Source organism: Thermobia domestica, chromosome 4, assembly GCF_964235325.1.
Source record: "Thermobia domestica chromosome 4, izTheDome1.hap1.1, whole genome shotgun sequence".
Lineage (NCBI taxonomy): Eukaryota > Metazoa > Arthropoda > Insecta > Zygentoma > Lepismatidae > Thermobia > Thermobia domestica.
This window is the reverse complement of record NC_137457.1, coordinates 27,080,916-27,104,918: the sequence shown is the minus strand read 5'-3', so window position 1 is coordinate 27,104,918 and position 24,003 is coordinate 27,080,916. Positions and strand designations below refer to the sequence as shown.

General features: G+C 38.2%; 1 protein-coding gene across 1 annotated transcript in view; it reads right to left on the bottom strand.

Annotated features, from left to right (window-relative positions):
- LOC145682710 (uncharacterized) overlaps positions 1 to 24,003 on the bottom strand; it is a 119,770-nt gene that overhangs the window by 6,260 nt on the left and 89,507 nt on the right. Inside the window, exon 3 of the mRNA XM_081754098.1 lies at positions 3,626 to 5,596. Within this exon, the coding sequence (XP_081610224.1) occupies positions 3,626 to 5,596 (1,971 nt within the window). The remainder of the gene's footprint in view (positions 1 to 3,625; positions 5,597 to 24,003) is intronic.

The window sequence follows — 24,003 nt, the reverse complement described above, 5'->3', positions numbered from 1 at the left end:
CTGACGTCAAAATTACAAAATTCAAAATGGCTGATCCAATATAGTGATTACAATCACAAAATGTCTTCTGGTTTGAAATTCTCTGCACTTAGGCAAGAACAATTATAGTTGGCAGGGGTTACTACGAGAAGGTTGCAGACCGATTTGAAATCCCTTTCTATTGATTTGAAACATCTTTATTTTAACGGAATGCTTGCCTCACCTCTCACTATGTCAGAATTTCATATATTCTCAATTGCTATAATTATTAATTTATTTAGAAAACGCTTGACAGTAATGATATTACATAAAAAAATGTCTAATGCATAAACAATGTTTACACTAAGCTCACCTTATTACAGCAATAATTGTGACAAATCGCAAAATGAAGCGCAATATTCTTCCAAATAACTGTTTTTGTATCACACATATCTAAAAATGATTTGCAAATCTGGGAGGAAAACCGATTATGAATTAGCAATTTGGATCTAAATTATATTATTACGGAGATGTAAATTTATGTTATAGTTGTAGAGCACAATATTAGTAAAATGTCTCAAGAAGTTTTTCCATGGCCTGAAGACGAACACACCAAGAGGCTGAATCCTACCAGTTGTTAGTGCCGAATGGTTTCTATTTTGAGATACTCTTTTGTTCGTAAAATAGGTTCAAAAGTTGATTAATTGTGACCACTCTACGAATCTAATAACCAAATAGACTTTACATTAAAGGCTGGGAGAAAAATTCTTGAAACCATGATCTCACAAGACCTGATATTAATTTTCCAGAATTTGATGCTTTCACGACATTTTCAGATTAAAAGAGGTTGTTTTGGATTATAGGGGCAAATGTTCCATTCTTCTACTGCAAAATAATTAACTATGGTAATAACAGAACACCATTTTCAGAAATCAAAGGCTGTATGATGTAGCTGTGAGTCATAGATTTATTGACTGTGCCACACTTTCTACTGTTTGTGTCTCTGTAAACGCTATAGTGAGAGGTACAGATACCCACTTTAATCAAGCAACCCATTAAAATGACGGTGGCTCAGTGGTAGAGCGTTCACCTCTGGTGCTAGGGGTCTTGGGTTCGATCCCAGCCCCCGCCAAGTGAACTTTGTGGTGGACAAACACCGTATGCGTGGGTTTTCTCGGGGTTCTCCCGTTTCCTCCCACTTTCTTCATTCCACCATTTCATTCATTACTCATCATCACCGTCTCCTTTAGCCTAACCGGCATAACCATGGGACGTAAAACTCACAGATTTCATTTCATTTTTTTCCATTAAAATGAGTACAGAAAGGGGTTTGAAATTGGTGTGCAACCTCCTCGCAGTAATCTCTACCAACTATAATTGTTCTTGATTAACTGCAGAGAATTTCAAACCAGAAGACATTTTGTATTTGTAATCACTAATTGGATCAGCCATTTTGAATTTTGTAATTTTGACGCCAGATTTTGAATTAGCTGTCCTAAAACCACCCTGGCAGTATGCTTTATTCTGAATTAAATGGTTGTTTTCGGTCTATGCTTAGATACCACCCCTAACGTTCAAAGGGTAGTTTCCACCCTTAAATCTTCACCATTACCGAAACAACAACAACAACAACAAAATACGTGTCGATTATTTTTCGATGTTCTACGAGTATGCAAAGTTTCATTCAAATCGATGACTGACACTTCCGTAAGGGTCCTTGTCAGCTGGTACATTTAATATTTGGTCGAGTAAGAATGCGTGTAATGTTTTGAAATCTACTGTAAGAAGTACGTCCCATCTCGTGAGTGTTACAATCTTGGTGCTGGGAAATGACGTTAAACTGTAGTCAACCAATCAACGAATTCAATAGAAAAGAGAAAATCTTGCTAGTATTCCCTTTCTCTTATCTACCTATGATTGACTAATAGTTACCAGTGACTACACAAAGAAGTGACAATGTTAATAGAATTCAATTTTAGCACAGACCACTTGCCCAACATGAATACCATCTTAGTGTCTAATTTTAGCACCAAGAGACCGTGTTGCGAGTAACGTACTGCCAGTGTTGACAGCTGCTGTTGAAAAACAAAATAGCTAAACGAATGAACGAAGAAATCCTGAATTATTATTAACAGCGCTACTGTGTTCTTTCAATATACAGAGTGTTTCAAAACAACAGCGACAATGTATGGGAGGTGATTCCTGACACCAAGATAAGACCAAACGTACCTAGGTATAGACAATCTGGGTGCAGGAATGCTTCCTTTCGGAGTTAAAAGCTGCCGAGAATATATAAAAAAAATGAGCTTCAAGGGTCCATAGTTCTAAATCGATGGGACCTACCGTAGTCGGGTCAAGACTTCACTTAGGAACTAGTATGTGCCGTATCCAAATATCCATGTTTCTGAATCCTGCGGTACTTCCTCAAGATTCTTTATAGAAGTAGTTGGTGAGTAATCAAGTTATGTCCTTAGCCAAACTGATTCTATGAAAATTGTTGCGTGAGTACTTTAGGATTATGAAACATATATTTTTGGATAGGAGATATATTAGTTCCTAAGTGAAGTCTTTACCCGACTACGGTAGGTCCTATACTTTTGGAGATATGGACCTTTAAATGTCATTTTTTCATGTTTTCTGCAGCCTATAAATCCGAGAGGAAGCCTTTGTACACCCAGGTTGGTCTATACATTTTGTCTTATCTTGGTGTCGGGAATCACCTGCCAAACGTTGTCGGTGTTGTTTTGAAACATCCTGTATATACTTTATTATTAGCAAATATCCCAGCTAACATAGTGACTGTATATGCTCCAGCAATTATTTCAGTTACCATCAAGATCTTAAACTGGAAGTGAAAGGTGCTTATGTTGCCATCTCCACATCTTCGTTTCACAGGAATGCCGTATTGTTGATGTAGTGAGAGTTCAAGAGAAGAACTTACTTAACTGAAACTTTTTTTTATTTAACATAGGATACCTTACAAGAGAGGAGGACAAACGGCTGGTGCTATTGGAAAAATTCGAGCATCTTAGATTGAAAACTATCTATTTCCAATAATCTTAATACCTTTTAATTTTTATCGTATCTCTCTTTACTCTTAACGGAAATCACTTATGGCCTTCTGCTTTAGATATGTCCTGTATATCGTTCTAAGAATACCATAAAAATGTGCTTCATGCATGGTTTGCAAGGCACATATATGTTCCCGAACCATTGAATTGACTGGCTGATTTGTTTACATCTTTTGTCTGCATCAAACTTACAGTATATAGAGACACCTATAGTTTAAAGTGAAAAATGAATCATTGTAGTGCGTTCCTACTTGAAAGTCAAACTAGGGACCTTATCAGTTAAGAGGCACACACACTATCTTTTAGATTAGTAACGAGAATGTGAGTCCTATCAGCAGGGCCGTGCCGTGGAAAATCAGCGCCCGGAGCGAGAGTATACGGCGGCGCCCCCATACATATATTTCCACCAATTTTTCCTATCTTTGACTTTTTCTCCCGAATTTTTCGCCCCCTTACTTCGGCGCCCGGGGCCGTCGCCCCACTCGCCCCCCCCAACGGCACGGCCCTGCCTATCAGCAAATATGAACAGTATTAACTGCCGTTAACATTGATTGAATTACTTTGTAACTAAATGCTTCTATAATTACTTTACTTACTGTTTTCGATGGTGACTGGTACTTCTGCAAATTAACCAATGAAGCTTGAGGGTAACTAAATACATTTCTAGGTAATGAAGGTGGACGTGGTATGAAAGAAACGTAATTTGATACATCTTCTCCATTGAAGTCATCTTCTGTTGGCATGGCGGTAGCAATTAATTGCTTAGCTCTTCGCTTAATATCGTCTTCGTTAATCTTGAATTTCCCTAATGTATTCTTGACAATTGTATCTACTTCTCTACTCTGACCACGGTAAGGGAAAGAATTATCATTCTCTATATCGTTTATGTCTTCTAAATGGTTTTGCTTTCTGAGTGGACTTAAATCCTCAAACGTTGAATCATAATTACTTTCTGGCCGTCGAAGGCTTCGTCTGATTAGTCGAGGGTCTCCGAAGAACTTACGAGATCTTCTTGGAAACAGTTGTCGGTATCTGTACTGTGCGCGTCTTCCTGGTATGAATACTTGTGGCGCAGACATGTGTCTTCCTCGTCCAATATCCTCGTAGCTGTCATAATTTTCTCCATCATTTTCATTGTAGTCCAAATCTTCATCTTGGCCTTCATCAACTGCTTCTCTGCTTTCATCTTGTTCTTCTTCGTAGTCTTCCTGTTCTTCTTCCTCGTCTTCCTCTTCCTCATATTCTTCACTTGGGACCTTCTGTTTGGGCCTTTTCCTGTATTTACTCTTTCGTGCTGGTTTTGATTTTGATTTTGACTTTTGTTCCTTTTTGTTTGGTGTTTTTCTAGATCTGGATTCTTTCGGTATCTCTTGATCAGTATTTGCAATTGCAGCTGGTCTTTGAGGTTTTTGTACCACGACCTCAGTTTCTACGACAGGTTGTATCATATTATTTGGTTGTCTGCTTGGCTGTATTAATGGCTGGATAACCTTTTTAGGTTGTACTTCTACAGGTATTATTTCTGGAGCTTTTATATTTGGTTTATTATAATTTTCTGCCACCAACGGTTGTCCACTCGCAACATTTGTATTGGAACTCACTAGATTTGAAGGTTTATTTTCTTCGGCGATGGGGATAATAGGTTTGGTTTCCCTGTTCATATTTACTTGTGGCTCTGGTGGTAACCTTTGCGTAGTTGGGTTCAAATCTAAGTTTTGAGGAGGAGGAACAGCTGCAGTTTGTGGCACACTATATATAGGTTGTTCTTGATTATTGCTTATTACGTTAATATTTTCAGATGGTACAGGTTGTTCTACAGGTAACTGTTCTGTGACTTCCAATTTCTTATATTGATCTGTGCTTGGACCTGGGATAATCGGTGTTGTCTCGCTTCCATCTCCTTTCAAAGGTGAAGATAGATTCCGACGTTTATTTGGAAATATATCCGGTTCCAATTGATCATCTCCGTTTCCTTCTATAACCTCTGTTTCATTTGTAGGACTTAGAACACCTGTTTTCTTTCCACTCGACTCATCTGTCGAAGGTATTAAATTCTCCTGGCTCGTAGTACTAGCAGCTGTGCTATCATTTGTCAGTCCACTTTGAGATTCCGCTGGCGGATTCGATTCATTGGCGCTCTTGACACCTTCAGCTGGAGCTGTTCCAAGATTTTCCGTCCCATTGTTTGCAGTTGAGTCAGTTTTCAAAGAATTTGCATTATTTCCATCAGTTCCTCCTTCAGATGTGGAGTTCGTTACAGGATTTTCAGAAGCACCTGAAGCAGATTCTGCTTGCCGAAGTCCAGTATCTTGCGTTGGGGCAGAAGGAATTGCATTTTGTGTATCATTACTGGGCAGAGCCACGACGTCATCATTCATCCTGGGATAAATTTCCTCGTCATCGTTGAGAATATCATTTACTGGATAGCTCAAAGCGGCAGCATCTTGTTGAACTGAAGGCGGAGCATAATAGTCGTCGTATGGTTCGGCGTCTCTTTGTTCATTATATGAATATTCTGCTGATTTTCTAGTGTTTCTTGATCCTCGATGTCCAAAAACGAGACCAGCCTATAAAAGAGGAAACAAAAATATTGTATTTTAATACGAAAATTAAATATATAAAGATATTCATGTATAATTAAGTGTATGTACAAGTATATTATGGTGTGAGGAATCTAACATTTCTTTGACAAAATCTTCCTGGAAAAACAAAGTAAAAATGATATGAAATGAAATCTTTAAGTTTTACATCCCACGGTTATACCGGTTAGTCTCAAGAAGACGGTGATAATGAGAAATGAATGAAATGGTAGAATGAAGAAAGTGGGAGGAAACGGGAGAACCCCGAGAAAACCCACGAGCACGTTGTTTATCCACCACAAAGTCCATACGGCGCGAGCTGGGATCGAACCAGGGACTCCAAGCACCGGAGATGAACGCTCTACCACTGAGCCACTGCGCACCCCCGGAAACAAAGTAATAATGATAATAAATATCTGTTAAAATACGCTATGCTATCGTTGCAGTTAGAGCGTTCAAGTGCACGGTTTTTCCACACTCGACCCTAGCTATAGAAACTAAATAAACATTTCTGATTGGTTGCAGCTTGCGATTGTCCAAACCTTCTGGTGCATGTATTGTGTATTATAGTAATAGGAGAAACTTGTCACTTTGTGTGTTGATAAAAATAAGAAGATAATTAATTATATTTGGCCTACATTTCGTAAAAAAAACATGAGGCTTTTTTTTGACTAGCTATCCTAAAAATATCCATTTTGGTCACCCTAAAGCGGGTGAGGTTTGAAGTTGCACCATCCGAGTGTGACGTAATGTCACGTGGTATTATCATGGGGGTAAAGGTGAAACAAAACGAGCCCTGCGGAACTTCTAACCCACTTCGCCCCCTAACTCTCGCTCAGCTCTTTCGTAACGTAAGTAAATAACTTTTTATGCATTATATAGACTATTACGTACAAGGGAAAATAAGCATTGTATCCGTCTTATTTTAATGAAAAAAGTGTTCTAAAATTTAAAAAAATAATAATAAAACTTTCATTGGGCTGAGTTTGAATCCACACCAAAAGCGATTTTCATTATACTAGCCCGTTCCTAGCATGCTCGGCCACGAAGACCGACAACAAATGGCGCCTGACTTGTCCTATATGTACGCTATGTGGCGGGACACGGATAATTTCAACCAATCAGAACCGTGTACCTGGCATTTACCTCCTGTGCCTAGAGTCAAGCGTGATTAAATTATATGCCTTTGAAGTGTGTTGGAAGACAAGTGAAAGCATAAATTGTTGACCAATCACGTTCATTGCGCTGCGAATCCTCTTGTGAGAAAGTTTAAAGAAAAAAGAAACTTGTGGAAGTGTTTTCAACTTACTTATTCATAAATATCTTACAACAAAAAGAAATAATTTATTAGCAACATGAAAATATGCTAGAAGACATCAGCTACATTCATGTACGGCTATATCTGTAATTGGTGTTCTTTGCTTTACCCTTTTTATGCTGATTTATTCGTACTTGGAAGCTAAAGAGTTAAAGTGGATCAGGTTAATAGGTTATTACTGTCTCAGATATTTATTACTAGATATGGTAAAGTAGAAACTAATAGGATAGGAAAGAGTGGGAGTATTCGTATATACTTTAAGACAAAGAGAGAGAGAGAAATGTTTAGGATAACGGAAAAATATAGGCGTTGGAATTCTTAAATTGATATTTAAAAGTGTAGTTCATAACAAGTGGGTAGAAAGTGCTTTTCTATGAGGATGAAGCATAGCTATTTTCAAAGACTTTTTAATATGTCTTGATTTTCTTTGTTACGAGTTTTAAAGTCACTCAATGCTGCAAATATTGGTTATTTGTCCCTAACTGTGGATACCAAGGATGTTATAAATAGAGGATCTGCCCATATGTGTCTTCATCCTATTAAATCGGTGAACCTAAAAAGCAACTGAGCATCGGCACGTCTGATTGGCTACTCTCGTTTCTGCCATCGTCTGATTGGCTACTTTCGTTTCAGCCATGATTGTTGGCTTAAAACATTGCGATCCTATTGGGCGGAGTGGACAGAGTAGGGGTGGCAAAACTGTGACGTATGGCTTCAAGATTTTGTTGTAAGGGCAGATCCTATATTTTATAAGATCCTTGGTGGATACGGACTGGAAAGGTGAATCCAAGGTCTAAACGATCATCTAATGAAATTCTCAAAGTCTTTACGGAAAATTGCATTATCTAAAAATTACTGATTACTCTTTTTTCTCCAGATGTAATTCTTTTACCAGAAACTTGGTGTGTGCTGAAAATTCCCTTGAAACTCAAAAGATATCAATGTATTAATCAGATCCGCCACGATGCTCATGATGGAGTTGCTTTTTGCGTCAAAAACAATTTGAATTTCCAAATTTTTAATTTAAATGTACAAAATTTATATCCTAATCTTCAATTAATTGGTGTTAAACTTATGAATTTAAAATTAGTAATCATTTATATACCACCTAAACTTTATGTGGATCAAGCTTTTTGTCGTCAGCTATTTTCTAATAATGACATTGGTGAAGATTTCAACCTTCATTCAGAATTATGGAGATCTAATGGAAGTCATTCAGCAGGTAAGTGTTTTCTCAAGGAACTTTGAGATTCGCCCTACATATATCTTAATAATGGATCTCCTACGCGAGTACAAAATAATTCATTTAGTGCTCCTGATTTCATGCTGACGAAACAAACTCATTACCAGACCTACTTTCATAATGCACGAGTAAATCATTTTCCAATTATTTTTAAAACGCATTACTTCCAATCTACAAATAAAACTAGTTATAAAAATGACTTTTTAAAAAAAAATCGATATTACAAGATGTGCCTGATAATATTCCTTAGTCAGACTATTAAACAACGACTCAAAATCAGATTTCACAGTCTAGTTATTACTCTGAAATCTTTAAATTGATACAATCAACGGGCTCATCACTACAATGCAAGGGCGCCCGGGCAAGAGGGGGCGCTTGCCCCCCCTTCCTTTAGAGGAAATTCTGCTTCGGAAGATCGAAAACTCAATAGATATTATAGAACAGTTACCGCAAAATTTGAGCCTACATTTGAAATGTCAATTATACTTGCCCCCCCTGGAAACCACAACATGGGCGCCCTTGCTACAATATAAAGAATATTAAGTCAGATTTTAGTCATAGTTCTTGTCAGAACCGCAGACCTATACGGTGAGACTCTCTATGTCAAAGATGTTAATAATACTCAGTGGCGTATTTAGGGCGGGGATTCCGTTCTTAAGCCCCCCCGAAATCTTACCTACTATAGTAAAGTATATGAAATATCTTGCAGAATTTTCACATTTTCAGGCAAAGCCCCCCCCCACCGAAACAAAATTCGTAAATACGCCGCTGATAATATTATTCAACTATTTCGTTCTTTTACCTTAACACATTGTCCTGAAGCATTTTTCATTATCAACGACAAAGAGTTCAAACCGAATTAGTCATTAATAATAGCAAACTTCAGAGTTGGCAAGTCCTTTGCAATTCACTATCGGGTCGTTCTTCGACGTACAAAATATGGTATTTTTGAAAAAAAATCATTAGCATTCCTCACATGATAGTTAAAGTCATTTTTATAATCTCGATTAGATGCCTTAATTCCACCAACAATTAACTCCTTGCTCAGTCAATAATGATCATCGATTATTACCTTCATACGTGTTAAATAATCCGAATGCTGCACTTGACAAGAACCTGATTTAGAAAGTTCTTCAAAATGTTCGTTGCAACACTATACCAAGTCTAGATGGCATTAGATATACACATTATAAAAATCTTCCAACCTCGGGACTTCAGATGTTGCTTAACTACTTTAATTATATCTGGAATATTGGCCATCTATCATTACAGTGGAAAAGAGTATTAATTTTACCCATTCCAAAATCTAACAAAGTTTCAAATGTTACAAATAATTTTCGTCCTATAGTTTTACTACCCTATGCATATAAAAATTTTCGAAAATCTAATTTTAGAAACTGGATCTTTGTGTACTAGCAAGACTGTTTCTTTACACATTACTTGCTTTCGGAAAAAAAGATTCAGTATATGATGCTTTGACGTTATTAATCATAGATATACAGGGTGTTTCAAAACAACATCGACAACGTTTGGATGTGATTCCTGATATCAAGACAAAAAGTGTAGACCAACCTGGGTCACAAGTGCTTCCTTTCGGAGTTACAAGCTGCCGAAAACATGAAAAATTGAAATTCAAAAGTTCATAGCTCCAAATCTATGGGACTTACCGTAGTCGGGTCAAGACTTCACTTAAGAACTAATATGTGCACTATCTAAAAATACGTTTCAGAATCCTAAGGTACTCACGTAGCAATTACTGCAGAGGGAGTTTGGCTACGAGTGTATAAATTGAAGTACTCACAAAGTACCTCTATAAAAATTGTTGCGGAAGTACCGCAGGATTTGAAACTTGGATATTTGGATAGGACACATATTAGTTCCTGAGTGAAGTCTTGATCCGACTACGGTAGGTCCCTTAGTATTCGGGCTATGGGCCTTTAAAGTTCAGTTTTTCATGTCTTCGGCAGGATATAACTCTGAATGGAAGCATTTGTGCACCCAGGTTGATCTATAGTTTTTGTCTTATCTTGGTGTCAGGAATCACCTCCCAAACGTTGTCGGTGTTGTTTTGAAACACCCTGTATATAAAGCGTTCATCACAAGAGGCGCTTTATTGGTCACAATCATTTGATATAAAAGGAGGTTATGATCACGTGGTATTAGATCTTCTTGTGGAAAAAATGTTCAAATTTCAAATTCCAGGAAAAATAATTCGTATCATACATACGCATTCTTATTAACAGACAAGTGTTCATAAAAGTAAATAATTCATATTCAACTGCGCGCGAAAGATCTTTAGGATTGCTTCAAGGTAGCAAATTAAGCCCGATTTTATTTAACATTTATATAGCTGACTTAATCTCTTCATCTTGTAAACACAATACAATCACTGCATTTTCAGATGATGTGTTAATAAGCACCTACACAAGTAATATTGATAGTCTATTACCATTTATGAAGAATAATTTATCTAAGATCAGTACATGGATGAACAATAATGGTCTAGAAATTATGTAAACCACTGAGGTAACGAAGAAGTGGAAACGTTAAACAAACTTAAAAGAAGAAAAACCGGCTTTAAGAAAGCAGAAAATAAAACTGTTAACCGACTTTGGAAGAAAAACTCTAAAATGAAGTTGGTACCAAGTCAAACAAATTAATGCTTATAAAATTACCATCAAAACTGTATTTTTCATAGTAGCTATTAGTTGATTTGGGTTGGTACCGACTTGAATTTTTTCAAAGATTCCAGTTCAGAAGGAACTCTCTTAATCTGTTCCTTTTGATAGCAACACGTAGGCTTGCGATACTGCTTAAAGCATCCATATTCTTCAAATCTTACTTACTAGTAATAGATTAATTAGTAAGTTTAATTAAGCTCGGACTGGCCAGGGCAGAAGGGCAGGGGTTCCTGCCGTGACCCTCTATATGTATATAATGACTATTGAATAACATGGAAAATAAGATAAAACATGTCTGTTGTGTTGCAGCATAGTAACTCGTTGTAGTTTGTTCCGTTCCACTAGTTCGGTGGCCCCCAACATTAAATGTAGTCTTGGCGTCCCATAATTGGAATGAAACTAACAATATATAAAGTCCTGTTTGGGGCCCTTTTTTGTGGCCTACTAAGAATATATTTCAACAATATGAAGAATGGGGCCCCAGCATCATATTGTGTAATGTGTATTGTAATACATTGTGAGGATCCTAAATGCTACATGGAAAGGGGAGATGGGGTCCTCAAGTGACCCTCCTGGCGGGGCCTATAGCCCCCAGTCCGAGACTGGTTTATGGTCTATGGTCTATGGTAATCTATGGTCTATGGTAATATGTTGCCTCTTCTAAAGCTTTTCAAAAAGTGTCAGTTTTCATGGTGTCCCCCTGAGATTGGAACGTGTTAATAGAAGTTGCCACGTTAGAAGAACTTGTAGGTTTCATAAAAAAAAAAAAAAATCTTGAAACCCTACCATATTTCACCATAGTCTTGAAATGGTCATAAAACATTTTTTCCATCTTGCAAGGAGTCGAACAGTGTGCAACTTTCTGGAACGTCTTGCTTGCTACCTGCCATCGCCCTCCCGCTGACATAAAAGAAAAACCAGTTTCGTCGCTTCCGAAACAACGGTTTCTTTTGGACAGGGAGGGAGAGTGCGCCCAAATACACGTTTTTAATGAGGAGGTTCACTGTGTGTCCACCAGAGTGCAGTGCTGCATGTGTGGAGACACCTTTCTTGCTTTCAAGAAGTTGTAATATGTACACAGTAAATAGAAAGATCGGGTTGCATTTTTTTTTTTTTTTTTTTTATGACAGCTACAATATTCATTTAACGTGGCAATGTGGCCTTGGTCTTACCGCCCGGAGCAAGATCAGATAATATCGAGAGATGCTACTCGGGAAAGGAGGGCGGAGCACACTCGAGCTTCAATAAACTTTTGCTTGACAGGTATGAAGAAAAAGAAGAACGATGTCCGTCTGAAATCGGATTTAACTCTCGTGGAACACCGTGAAATCACGGTTCAAAGCAGTATTAAGCTGCCTATATGTCATGTTAGCAAGGTTGCAGTTTCAGAGCACAATCTTGATCGATTGGTCATTCGCTAGCAGGGCCTGTTGTTGGCAGTATTGTCAAAGTGGACTCATTGAAACATAATAGGCAATTCCAAAAACGTTAGTTGTGCATTATGCCATTAAAGTAGCTAATCTAAGCCCATAACTTCTTAACCAACTAATAGAATTTCGTGCGACAGGTCCTTGCTACTGGCTTTACGTAACGAAGACTTGGATAAGTTCTAGCTGAAGAGGAGAGAAGAATATCTTGGTCTAGTATCTGCTGCTTTAATAGTAATAATTCCATTTGCTACATCCTGCCTGTACAAAAGTGGTTTTTCTTCCATGGTAAGCATTAAACCAAAGACAAGAAATTGCTTATCAGTTGAAAATGACTTGATAAGTACGTCACGAGGATTGAACCGGACATTACCCCACTAGTGAAATCACACCATGCTCAGGTATCTTGTTAGCTTTCAATTTTTAATTGTATTTCAATATGCAGGTTTTGTTGCACTTGTATTTTTCTGGTATTTCAATATGCAGTTCTCATTAGTTTCATATCGTACCTCTTTCATTTAAATTGATTTTTAAACAACTCTGCACCTGTTGAAAATGTTTAGTATAGACTACCTTTTTTTTTGTTTTTTTTTTGTTTTTTTTTTTTTTGTTATTCTTAACAGTATGTACACCTATACAAATAAAACTAGCTATACCTATCAGAACAAAATTCAAAATATTTTTAAAAAAATCGGTATTAGTTTCTAATTCTATTTCTCTCCCGCTTATCTTCGCGACCCTAATGAAATCCTTTCGCGACCCCCATGATGAGAAACCCTAATCTATCATATTCCAACCTACAGATATTTTCTTTATTTTGATAAAATGTTTTTCTTTATATTTCATGCCGTTTTGTAGGGAGATGGATGGACGAAAGGACAGATTCGTTGCAAAATACTTCCAATACTTTTTCATAACATAGTTTATAGTAGCAAAACGACGTAAAATTACCCCCCAAAGAATTGATCTATTATAAAAGAGTGAATTCACGTAATTGTTATAAAAGCATCAACAGGTGATTTCATGATCTTCTAAAATATCGATATCTAGCATTTTACTTGATCCACTTATTTTGTGAGTGTCCCTCTACAGAACAGATCCAAATATTAAGACAAAAGAGGAAATAAAACGTCTAGAAGTACACGAAATGTGGATATTGCAGAATGAGGAATTATCTAGGCGAAACGAAACGTCAGTAATCAAATATGATTGAGACGAGAAGAAAATAATGAATACAGTAAAAAGTAAAACAGAAAATGTTAGGACATATAAAACGATATTGCTCTCTGTTAAAAGATAAAATAGTATTGGCAAAAAGACGATTGAAATTGATATATGAATATAATAAGGATAACTTAAATATCAAAGCGCAGACATTGTTGAAGAAATAAAATGAAAGTCTGTGTTTACGGCTAAGTATACTTCCGGAAGGAATGGAGGCCGCGGTGGCTCAGTGGTAGAGCAGTCACCTCTGGTGCTTGGAGTCCCGGGTTCGATCCCAGCCCACGCCAAGTGAACTTTGTGGTGGACAAACACCGTGTGCGTGGGTTTTCTCGGGGTTCTCTCGTTTCCTCCCACTTTCTTCATTCCACCATTTCATTCATTACTCGTCATCACCGTCTCCTTTATCCTAACCGGCATAACCGTGGGAGTAAAACTCAAAGATTTTAACTTCCGGAAGGAAAGTACTAGGCTATTTAACTTAATTTGTACATATTCACCTTGGACAGGACGCTAAATTCCGATCCAAGCAGCAAATAACTTTGATAAAGTGAGATCGAAAGGAAAGAAGAGGACATGTTAGATTATACTCGAACCTCAGGTCCTCTAGTTTCAGCACCCCAGGTACTCTGGTTTAGCTGGGACCAGGGACTCTACCATAAATAAATATTTCTTGATAAAAACAGACTTCATGATGATGGTAGTTGCATTTAGTACCTGATCTGTTATTTGAATATTACTCTTATAAATCATGTTTAGGTCGCATTATTTTAAGTTCACGTGTACAGAAGCGAATACCTGTTCCATTTAGTTAGATATCACAGTTTTGATATGAAAACTAGTCTTGTATTTGTCACAAACAAGTTTCTTATTATTGCAGGTGGAAAGAACATTTTCTTAAAAAGAATAACAAATGTAGAAGGAAAATCAAGAAATAAAGATAAAAGAGCTAGTTGCACTGGAATTGCAAACTGATATATTGAGAATGAAGCTCGATATTGAATTCTATAAAAAGGATTACCATCTTACCTCTAGAGATGTATTTGCTTTATCTTTTACTAATATAATAGATTATTATTTAAAGAAAAATCAGACGCAACGAAATTATGTTTGTAGTGTTTAGGTCTTTCTGAGTACGAGTGCATTTTTCCTCCCCTTCATTGTTCATGGTGGGGTAGCATATTTAAAATCGTGGCTTTTAAGATTTGTTCTTTCTGGAGAAACGGGGAGGGGCGATAAGTGATCCCATTGCATGAAACGGCAAATTGCCTAGGACTGACCCTTGCCGCGACAATCCCAGATTTACACCATTTCTTCCCCAAAATTTTTCAAAACCTTAAATGCCTTAGTGTTAATCCAAAAAGAAAATCTCACTTTAATTAGTCATTGATAATACTCAACGGATAGGAATAATTTACTCTATCACTTCGTTTTGGTAAGTGTTGACTTATTATTTAATTATTTCTGGGGGATTAAATTAGAAGAGAAAACCCTGACAGACAAGCCTGGTCCTCCAGGTTAAGGCTTGACGTCAAGTTGACAGCCGGTTGTAAAAAGGAATTGCAAAATGAAATATTGATCGACAAGGCTAGTACGTATTCAAAAACTGACGCGAGGACCGATCCGTAAGAAGTAAACAAGAGTTACTTCTTAAGAATGGACGAAAGGGTTAAAGAAGGAGTATTGTATTGTTTGGAATGTGTTATTTTTGTTATAAAAGGAAAATATCTCAGTCTGTGAGTGACGCCAATTCCTAGTAGTTAAAACTTGCCGGTCTGCTACGTAGGCAAGAAAGTAGACAACGCACGTGCAGAGCGGCGAGTGTGTGGAGGCCATAGACGCACACACTTGCATGAACAACATACATGAAAGATTTGTTTCATCTTGCATATTGGAAGAATTTTTTGCTCACACACGTACGAACTTGCTGTCCAACTTACTAGCAGAATGAATCGGAGGAAAGAGTCACGTGATTTTTTCGCTGTTGTGATTGGCGGGACTAAATGTAAAACAACCAACTTGCATGAACAAGCACATACGCGGTAAACATGCACGAAGAACGGCAAACGCATCTTGCATGTTTACAGAAGATCTTGAAAACTTTCAACATGCATGAACGAGGCCATACACCATCAACTTACCTGTAGTTTTATCATTTTTCATGTTGGAAGGGATTGAGTATAGCCCGCTCCCCCCAGTGATTTTTAACGAATCATAGTGATTCTAACGATTCATACTAGTTCATAATGAATCGGAATCGTATGTTATAAAGATTTAAGATGTAAATCTTGTGGTAAGGAAGCTCTTTTAGTATAAGTAGTAGTAGTAGTAGTTGTAGTAGTAGTGGTAGTTAGTAGCAATAGTAGTAGTAGTAGTGGTAGTTAGTAGCAATAGTAGTAGTAGTAGGAACGGGTTAGAAGCCCCGCAGGGGTTGGTTGGGTTCTGTTCTCGATATAAGTAGTAGTAGTAGTAGCAGTAGCAGTAGTAGTAGTAGTAGTAGCAGCAGCAGTAGTAGTATTAGTAGTAGCAGCAATAGTAGTATTAGTATTACTATTAGTATTAGTAGTAGTAGTAGTAGCAGTAGCAGTAGTATTAGTAGTAGTGATTCTTCCAGTTCCGGTGACAAAGAACTGGGGGGAACGGGCTATACACAAGCCTGTTGCAAGTTTTTTTCATGCATGTATCTGCGTGTATGGGTCCCTTTACTATCAGGAATTGATATTACTCACAGACTGGATCATTTTCGTTTTATAATAAGGATAGTACATAAGTATATAAACAGGTGCATTTCGCCAGCCCCCCCACCTTGGAGTTCCGAAAAAAAACTATGCCAATCGTTTGTGCTACTTTGTGCCGGAATGTACCGCAAAAATTTTCGTTTGTACCACTTCCGGTACGAAGTTATAAGGGTTTTAAAGTGGGGGGCTGGAGAAACGGAAGCCTCCAACCTTAGAATTTCGAAACAAAAACTATGTCAATCGTTTGTGCTACGTTTCTGCCGGAATGTACTGAAAAAATTTTCGTTTGTACTACTTCCGGTACGAAGTTATAAGGGTTTTAAAGTGGGGAGCTGGGGAAACGGCAGCCCGCCACCTAGGAATTTTAAAACTAAACCTATGCCAATCGTTTGTGCTATGTTTGTGCCGGAATGTTCCGCAAAAATTTTCGTTTGTACCACATCCGGTACGAAATTATAAGAGTTTTGAAGTGGGGGGCTGGGACACGGCAGCCTCTCACCTAGGAATTTCAAAACAAAATTTATGTCAATCGTTTGTGCTAGGTTTGTGCCTGAATGTACCGGAAAAATTTTCGTTTGTACCACTTCCGGTACGAAGTTATAAGGATTTTGAAGTGGGGGCTGGGGAAACGGCAGCCCCCCTCCTAAAAATGTCAAAACAAAACCTATGCCAATCGTTTGTGCTACGTTTGTGCCGGAATGTACCGCAAAAATTTTCTTTTGTACCACTTCCGGTACGAAGTTATAAGGGTTTTGAAGTGGGGGGCTGTGGAAACGGTAGCCCCCCACCTAGGAATTTAAAACCAAAACCTATGCCAATCGTTTGTGCTACGTTTGTGCCGGAATGTACCGTAAAAATTTTCGTTTGTACCACTTCCGGTACGAAGTTATAAGGGTTTTAAAGTTGGGGGCTGGAGAAACGGAAACCCCCTAAAGTGAAATTTCGAAACAAAACCTATGCCAATCGTTTGTGCTACGTTTGTGCCGGAATGTACCGCAAAAATTTTCGTTTTTTCCACTTCCGGTACGAAGTTATAAGGGTTTTGAAGTGGGGGTGGGGAAACGGCATCACCCCACCTAGGAATTTAAAAAAAAACTATGCCAGTCGTTTGTGCTACGTTTGTGCCGGAATGTACCGCAAAAATTTTCGTTTGTACCACTTCCGGTATGAAGTTATAAGGGTTTTGAAGTGGGTGCTGAGGAAACAGCAGCCCCCCCACCTAAAAATTTTAAAACTAAACCTATGCCAATCGTTTGTGCTACGTTTGCCCCCCCACCAAAAAACTTGAATAAATCCCAAAATATGATAGCACTAACGTTATTGCTTAGTGCTTTTAAGTGCACTAACGATTGCCGTTAACTCAATGTTTCTATCTCTATTTGTATAGAATTTGATGTTTCTGAAGTTTGCCCCCACTTTAAAACTATTATATCTTCGTACCGGAAGTGGTACAAAAGAAAATTTTTTCGGTACATTCCGGCACAAACGTAGCACAAACGATTGCCATAGTTTTTTTTTTTCAAATTCCAAGTTTGGAGGCTGCCGTTTCTGCAGCCCCTCCCCACTTTAAAACCCTTATAACTTCGTACCAGAAGTGGTACAAACGAAACTTTTTGCGGTACATTCCGGCACAAACGTAGCACAAACGATTGTCATAGGTTTTGTTTCGAAATTCGAAGTTTGGAGGCAGCCGTTTCTCCCGCCCCCCACTTTAAAACCCTTATAACTTCGTACCGGAAGTGGTACAAACGAAAATTTTTGCGGTACATTCCGGTACAAACGTAGCACAAACGATTGGCATAGGTTTTGTTTCGAAATTCCAAGTTTGGAGGCTTCCGTTTCTCCAGCCCCCCACTTCAAAACCCTTATAACTTCGTACCGGAAGTGGTACAAACGAAAATTTTTGCTGTACATTCAGGCACAAACCTAGCACAAACGATTGACATAAGTTTTGTTTCGAAATTCCTAGGTGAGAGTCTGCCGTGTCCCAGCCCCCCACTTCAGAACCCTTATAACTTCGTACCGGAAGTGGTACAAACAAAAAATTTTGTGGTACATTCCGGCACAAACGTAGCACAAACGATTGCCATGGGTTTTGTTTTGACATTTTCAGGAGGGGGCTGCCGTTTCCCCAGCCCCCCACTTCAAAACCCTTATAACTTCGTACCGGAAGTGGTACAAACGAAAATTTTTGATGCACATTCCGGCACAAACGTAGCACAAACGATTGGCATAGGTTTTGTTTCGAAATTCCTAGGTGGGGGTGCTGCCGTTTCTCCAGCCCCCCACTTTAAAACCCTTATAACTTCGTACCGGAAGTAGTACAAACGAAAATTTTTGCGGTACATTCCGGCACAAACGTAGCACAAACGATTGTCATAGGTTTTGTTTCGAAATTCCAAGTTTGGAGGCTGCCGTTTCTCCAGCCCCCCCACTTTAAAGCCCTTATAACTTCGTACCGGAAGTGGTACAAACGAAAATTTTGCGGTACATTCCGGCACAAACGTAGCACAAACGATTGGCATAGGTTTTGTTTCGAAATTCCAAGGTGAGGGGGCTGCCGTTTCCCCAGCCCCCCACTTTAAAACTCTTATAACTTCCTACCGGAAGTGGTACAAACGAAAATTTTTGCGGTACATTCCGGCACAAACGTAGCACAAACGATTGGCATAGGTTTCGTTTCGAAATTCCTAGGTGGGGGGCTGCCGTTTCCCAGCCCCCCCACTTTAAAACCCTTATAACTTCGTACCGGAAGTTGTACAAACGAAAATTTTTGCGGTACATTCCGGCACAAACGTAGCACAAACGATTGGCATAGGTTTTTTTTTCGAAATTCAAAGGGGGGGGGGCTGGCGAAATGCACCTTATATAAACAGTTATAAGCAATCAACCAATCTAGTTGGCAGCGAACGGCAAACTTTGTTATTAAATTGCAGTAGGTGTATTAGCAACCATAAACAAGTGCTTTGTTCCTCCAAGCTTACTAACACTCGTGCTTTCTTTACGCTTGGTCGCGGGTTCGATTCTTAATCGGTCTGCTGCCTTGGACATAAATTTGAATACTTATTTTCATTCCACTTTTAATCGTAGTTTCCACTCATAAAGCCTTCGTACTTGAAAAAGACAATAAACTTATTCTATCGAAGGGAAGTTTCTTTGGTACATGTAAAGAAATTTAACTACCATCATACGCCAAGAAACATTTGACCACAACTTTACAATCGTGAGCTAAAGGGCATGTCAAATAAATATATAAATATATACCATAGAACTAAATTCGTAAATACCTCGGTCGAAAAAGTGTAACACGCTTTTTCAGGCCAGCCACCCTGAATGAGGTTTTTCTGGGTTTTTCTCATTCATACCAGGCAAATGCCGGGGTGGTACCTAACTTATAGGTCCAAGGCCGCTTCCTTCCTTTCCCCATGCTTTTTTCCTCCCCTTTCCCCGGATTGTGTGCTCGCCGAGGGACGTCATCCCTCAAATCGTGAAGGGCTAAATGGCCTTAGATGCCGAAAGCCCAGAAATCCACATCCTAAATCCTAAATCCTAAATTCGTAAAGAATGCATTATCATTAGTATAACTCCCTTTAATATAGACAAAGTGTAACTTTATATACCAGTAATATCAAAAGCTATAGTCAAATTCAACAGCTTCGAGAGTGTATGTGGAACAATGTTTATAACATTTGAAGGTAGCACCTCGAGTTCCCTTTAAATGTTGCTACCAAATAAAATGGCTGCGATGTTGCGATGTCTTTGTTGTGATTCACGTCAGTTTATGCATGAATGATGCGATTCTTCATTGATTCGCATCTGCTTAGCCAGCCTTTGACATATCATCGTTGTGTTCCGCGCTTTTACAAACGAATTTGATTACAGTTTTGTGACATCATTCCGATTTACCCTCTCTGTCTCTCTCTCTCTCTCTCTCCCTCTACGCTAAAGGGAGTTAAATTCAAGAATTAATAATAATAATAAAAAAAAAAGAAATTACCGTACTTATAGGGATTCGCATTTTTTGTTGACGACTGACCGCTTTAAACCTTACAAACATTGTCAAGACAATCACACCCAGCATGTAGAGAAATAAGGCAAACAGATTAAGAAACTTTTGAAGCACTTGTATTTTTCACCTCTCTTTTAAAGTACAATAGTTCTCGAGACATTTTGTAATATTATATGATTGATGTTTTGAAGTTTACCTTTATTTAAAGGAACATTGTGCACAAGTGACTTGTGAATCTAGACAGCATTTCATGATCCAATAGTATTCCGTTCCAAAAGAGCAAAATTTCACACATATATCCTGTGAGAAATACCATATGTTCCACTTGTCCAAAAGACGACTCATGAGCAAAAATAAGACTAGTAAAGTATATCGCCCTTAATTGGTCCAACGCTATCACACCGAAGTTCATCAACAATGATCTATCTTCAGAGAGTCCATTCAGATGGTTCAATGCACAGCGCAACTCATAGATCTAAGTACAGTTGGAGTATGAATTAATCTCTAGTTGTTGAAGTCCTGGACGAGCAACTTGGAGATCTAGGCACAAACTCAGCATTCCAGAACCCAACAACATTTCGTAGCAATAGAGAATGGCGGAACGGTAACATACTGCTTGGGAATTTGGATGATCCAATTGTACATATGATTCAAAATAAAGAAGCCACTCATTAAAAACCACATCTAGGTTTCAATGACCCCATCTTTCATTTGGTCCACAAGCATCAACCAGTTGCAGAAGTTGACGATCTGAATATAATACAACCATATTAACCTGTACTAGCACAATCATACTCAGACTTTCAAATCTATCTTTCAGCTTCAGGATAATCATATGTAAAACACAAAGTTGAGCAACACAAATATCAAATTCCTTGAAAACCCAGCCAACGAAATCTCAGGATTTAGCAGATGTTGTAGAATTGCGATCAATGATCCATGTTACTGCAAAACTGTGTTGGACTCTTCTCAAGAATTCTTGTTTTTTTAGTTTGGTACATAACTTCGTACCAAAATTGACAGCTGATGAAACTGCAACACAACTTCATAGACTGCATCTTGTAGGCCGTCTCTTCAACGGGAACAACTAATTACTTGATGTGTAGACATGAGTAGTATCTTCAAGGCAATTGTTGTGATACGGTCCAAGGTATAATCAGAACATCTTTATGATCGAAAACTTCCTCCATAACATGTAATATCAACTATAGAATTAATTTCAATGTCGTTCATAACAACATCGGTTGAGGCCTGAACGTGTACCCTCCTCTGACCCACTTCCTCCTTAAAACATCACCATGCAAGCTAATCGTCGATTCCAGAGGGCCCCGCTTGTTCTGAGATCCGGGTAGGCGCTGTTTGGGTTTGATTTATCAGTTGAAGACATAGGCATCCACCAGAAGAGATCTAGCTAAGACATGGGATGTTGCGTCAAGTCCAGCGAAATGAGTCCTCGAGCCGTGAGTTCGGTTTGTCAAAGCCAGGATTGTCACTATTTGGGTAGATACTGATAGAGTTTTCACGGCGAGGAGTTTTGAAGTCACGTCCGGGTTTAAACGAGAAGCTTCCTCCATCTGGGTTGTCACATCAGATCGGTTCTCACATGCCAAAATTAAGTCGCGGAGGAAGTCCCGTTTGGCTTCACAATTGGGAAGTCAGCTATCTTTAGTTCAATTAGTCGCAACTCCTCGCTCCGTCTTTTCCCATTGGGAAACTTCGTAGATAAGAGTTTCAACCATTTGTAACATGAAGAAGAAGAAATATCGAAACTCTACACTAAGATGAGTTTCCTTCGTGAAGAAATTCAGCAAAGTACATAGCCTCGATTTACAACGATTGATAACAGTCATACGCTGTTATCTTTCCTATACAGCTGACTGAATATTAATGAAGCAACAATGATTCAGAATCTGTTTATATATCCAAAACGCGGACTTCGGAGAAAATATGTTTGAAAGGTGATTATTAGCTACTATTGTTGCAAATAAATTTTGGAAGAGGCAAACAATGAATTTTATTATTAATGGAAATATTAAATATTTTTCATGATTTTTATGTATCTAGCTGTGATCTGTGTATCTAGTATATAAAATTGAAAATGACTATATTATGACTTGATAACTTTTGAACCACCCGGCCGATCTCGATCAAATTTTCAACATAGATGACGTTTTGACTTGGAACTGGTTTTATTATTTCACTTTGACGGTAGATCTTAGGGGAGGGGGAGGCAGGTCCGTATCCACGTGGGGGCTAGGGTTGGCCGGCCCCCCTAAATTTCACTGGTCCCCTAAAATTTTCACGGTAGGCTTCCGAATGAACTATAATATGTTTGGATCGGGTCCCCCCTAACTTCTATCGCCCCCCTACATTTTTTAGCTAGCTGCGGGCCTGGGGGAGGGGATATATATATATATATATATATATATATATATATATATATATATATATATATATATATATATACAAATGATCGAAAATGACCGATATTAGTGCCGAATCCACAGCGTTCAATTCAAGGTTACTGAGGTGAACAGTGACACGTCCACTCACGTTTAATTCCGCATTTTGGGAGAGGGAAAGGAGAGATATTAAAAATGATAGAAAATAGCCTGTAATAGTGTCGAATCTATAGTTTTCGGTGTCGCTGAGATGAATGGCGATACTTCCGATGCCGTTTAAGTCCAAAATCAGCTTCCATTAGTATTTTTATGTACAAAATGAAACGTATTCTCCAGTGTGAAGAACGAGTATTCTGCTAAAAGTAAATTAAATTAGAAATGTATTACTAATTTGCATAATGTTTAATTTGCTAAACATAATTTATTAAAATTTAAAATATTCATCGAAGTAAAATGCAAACAACAGTCGTTATAGTTGTCATGAGTGTAGGGTTGCCAACTGGGTATTTTTGTCAGGCTCAACTATATATTTCAAGGTTTACAATATAATTCTTCGTCATCTTTTGAGGCTTATGACTCATTGGCGTATTTATGGGGGGTGCTTCCGGGTTTAAGCCCCCCGAAATCTTACTTACTATAGTAAAGTATATGAAATATCTTGCAGAATTTTCACATTTTCAGGCAAAGCCTGCCCCCCGAAAGTTAGCAAAGCCGTAATACAACAAAATCGTAAATACGCCACTGTTATGACTGAATGGCAGTAATTTTAATTTTCAGGGTTGCTAACTCTATCAAAGGTCCATAAATTGGAACCCTGATTAGGTCATATGTATGTGGTGTTATATTTTGTTTATGTATTTTATTTCACACTATTCCTCAGTAGCTACTTTAGCCCAAGCTATGGTGAGTAAAAGACAAACCTCTAGGACACAGCAGCAATAAAGACTTTTTAATAATGAACAAGTAAATCAATTTAAATGTAAAGAATTTTTACATTTTTCCTCCAAATACATGCCTATTTGTCAGCGGCGTACCATAAGGGAACGCCGGTATGCCCGGCATCCCCTGTTAATAAAAGTACGTATTTCATTATACACAAATTGTGTGCTTGTAATTACCACAAATATTTTCACTCCAATCTTCTGAATGCGCTCTCTCGCGTTACTTGGACAAGCAGAACCTATGCATGCGCGTCACTCAGGTACATTTCTGTCTTTTCTCTTGTACGTATGCTATGTTCCTTGGGCTTCCAGGTCTACTGCAAGCACCGGGGTTTTCGTCTGCTTTCTGTCAAATGCGCATGCAAAACTACTTGTTTTCTCACTCCTCCTCATCCCTTGCAACTCTACATATTTC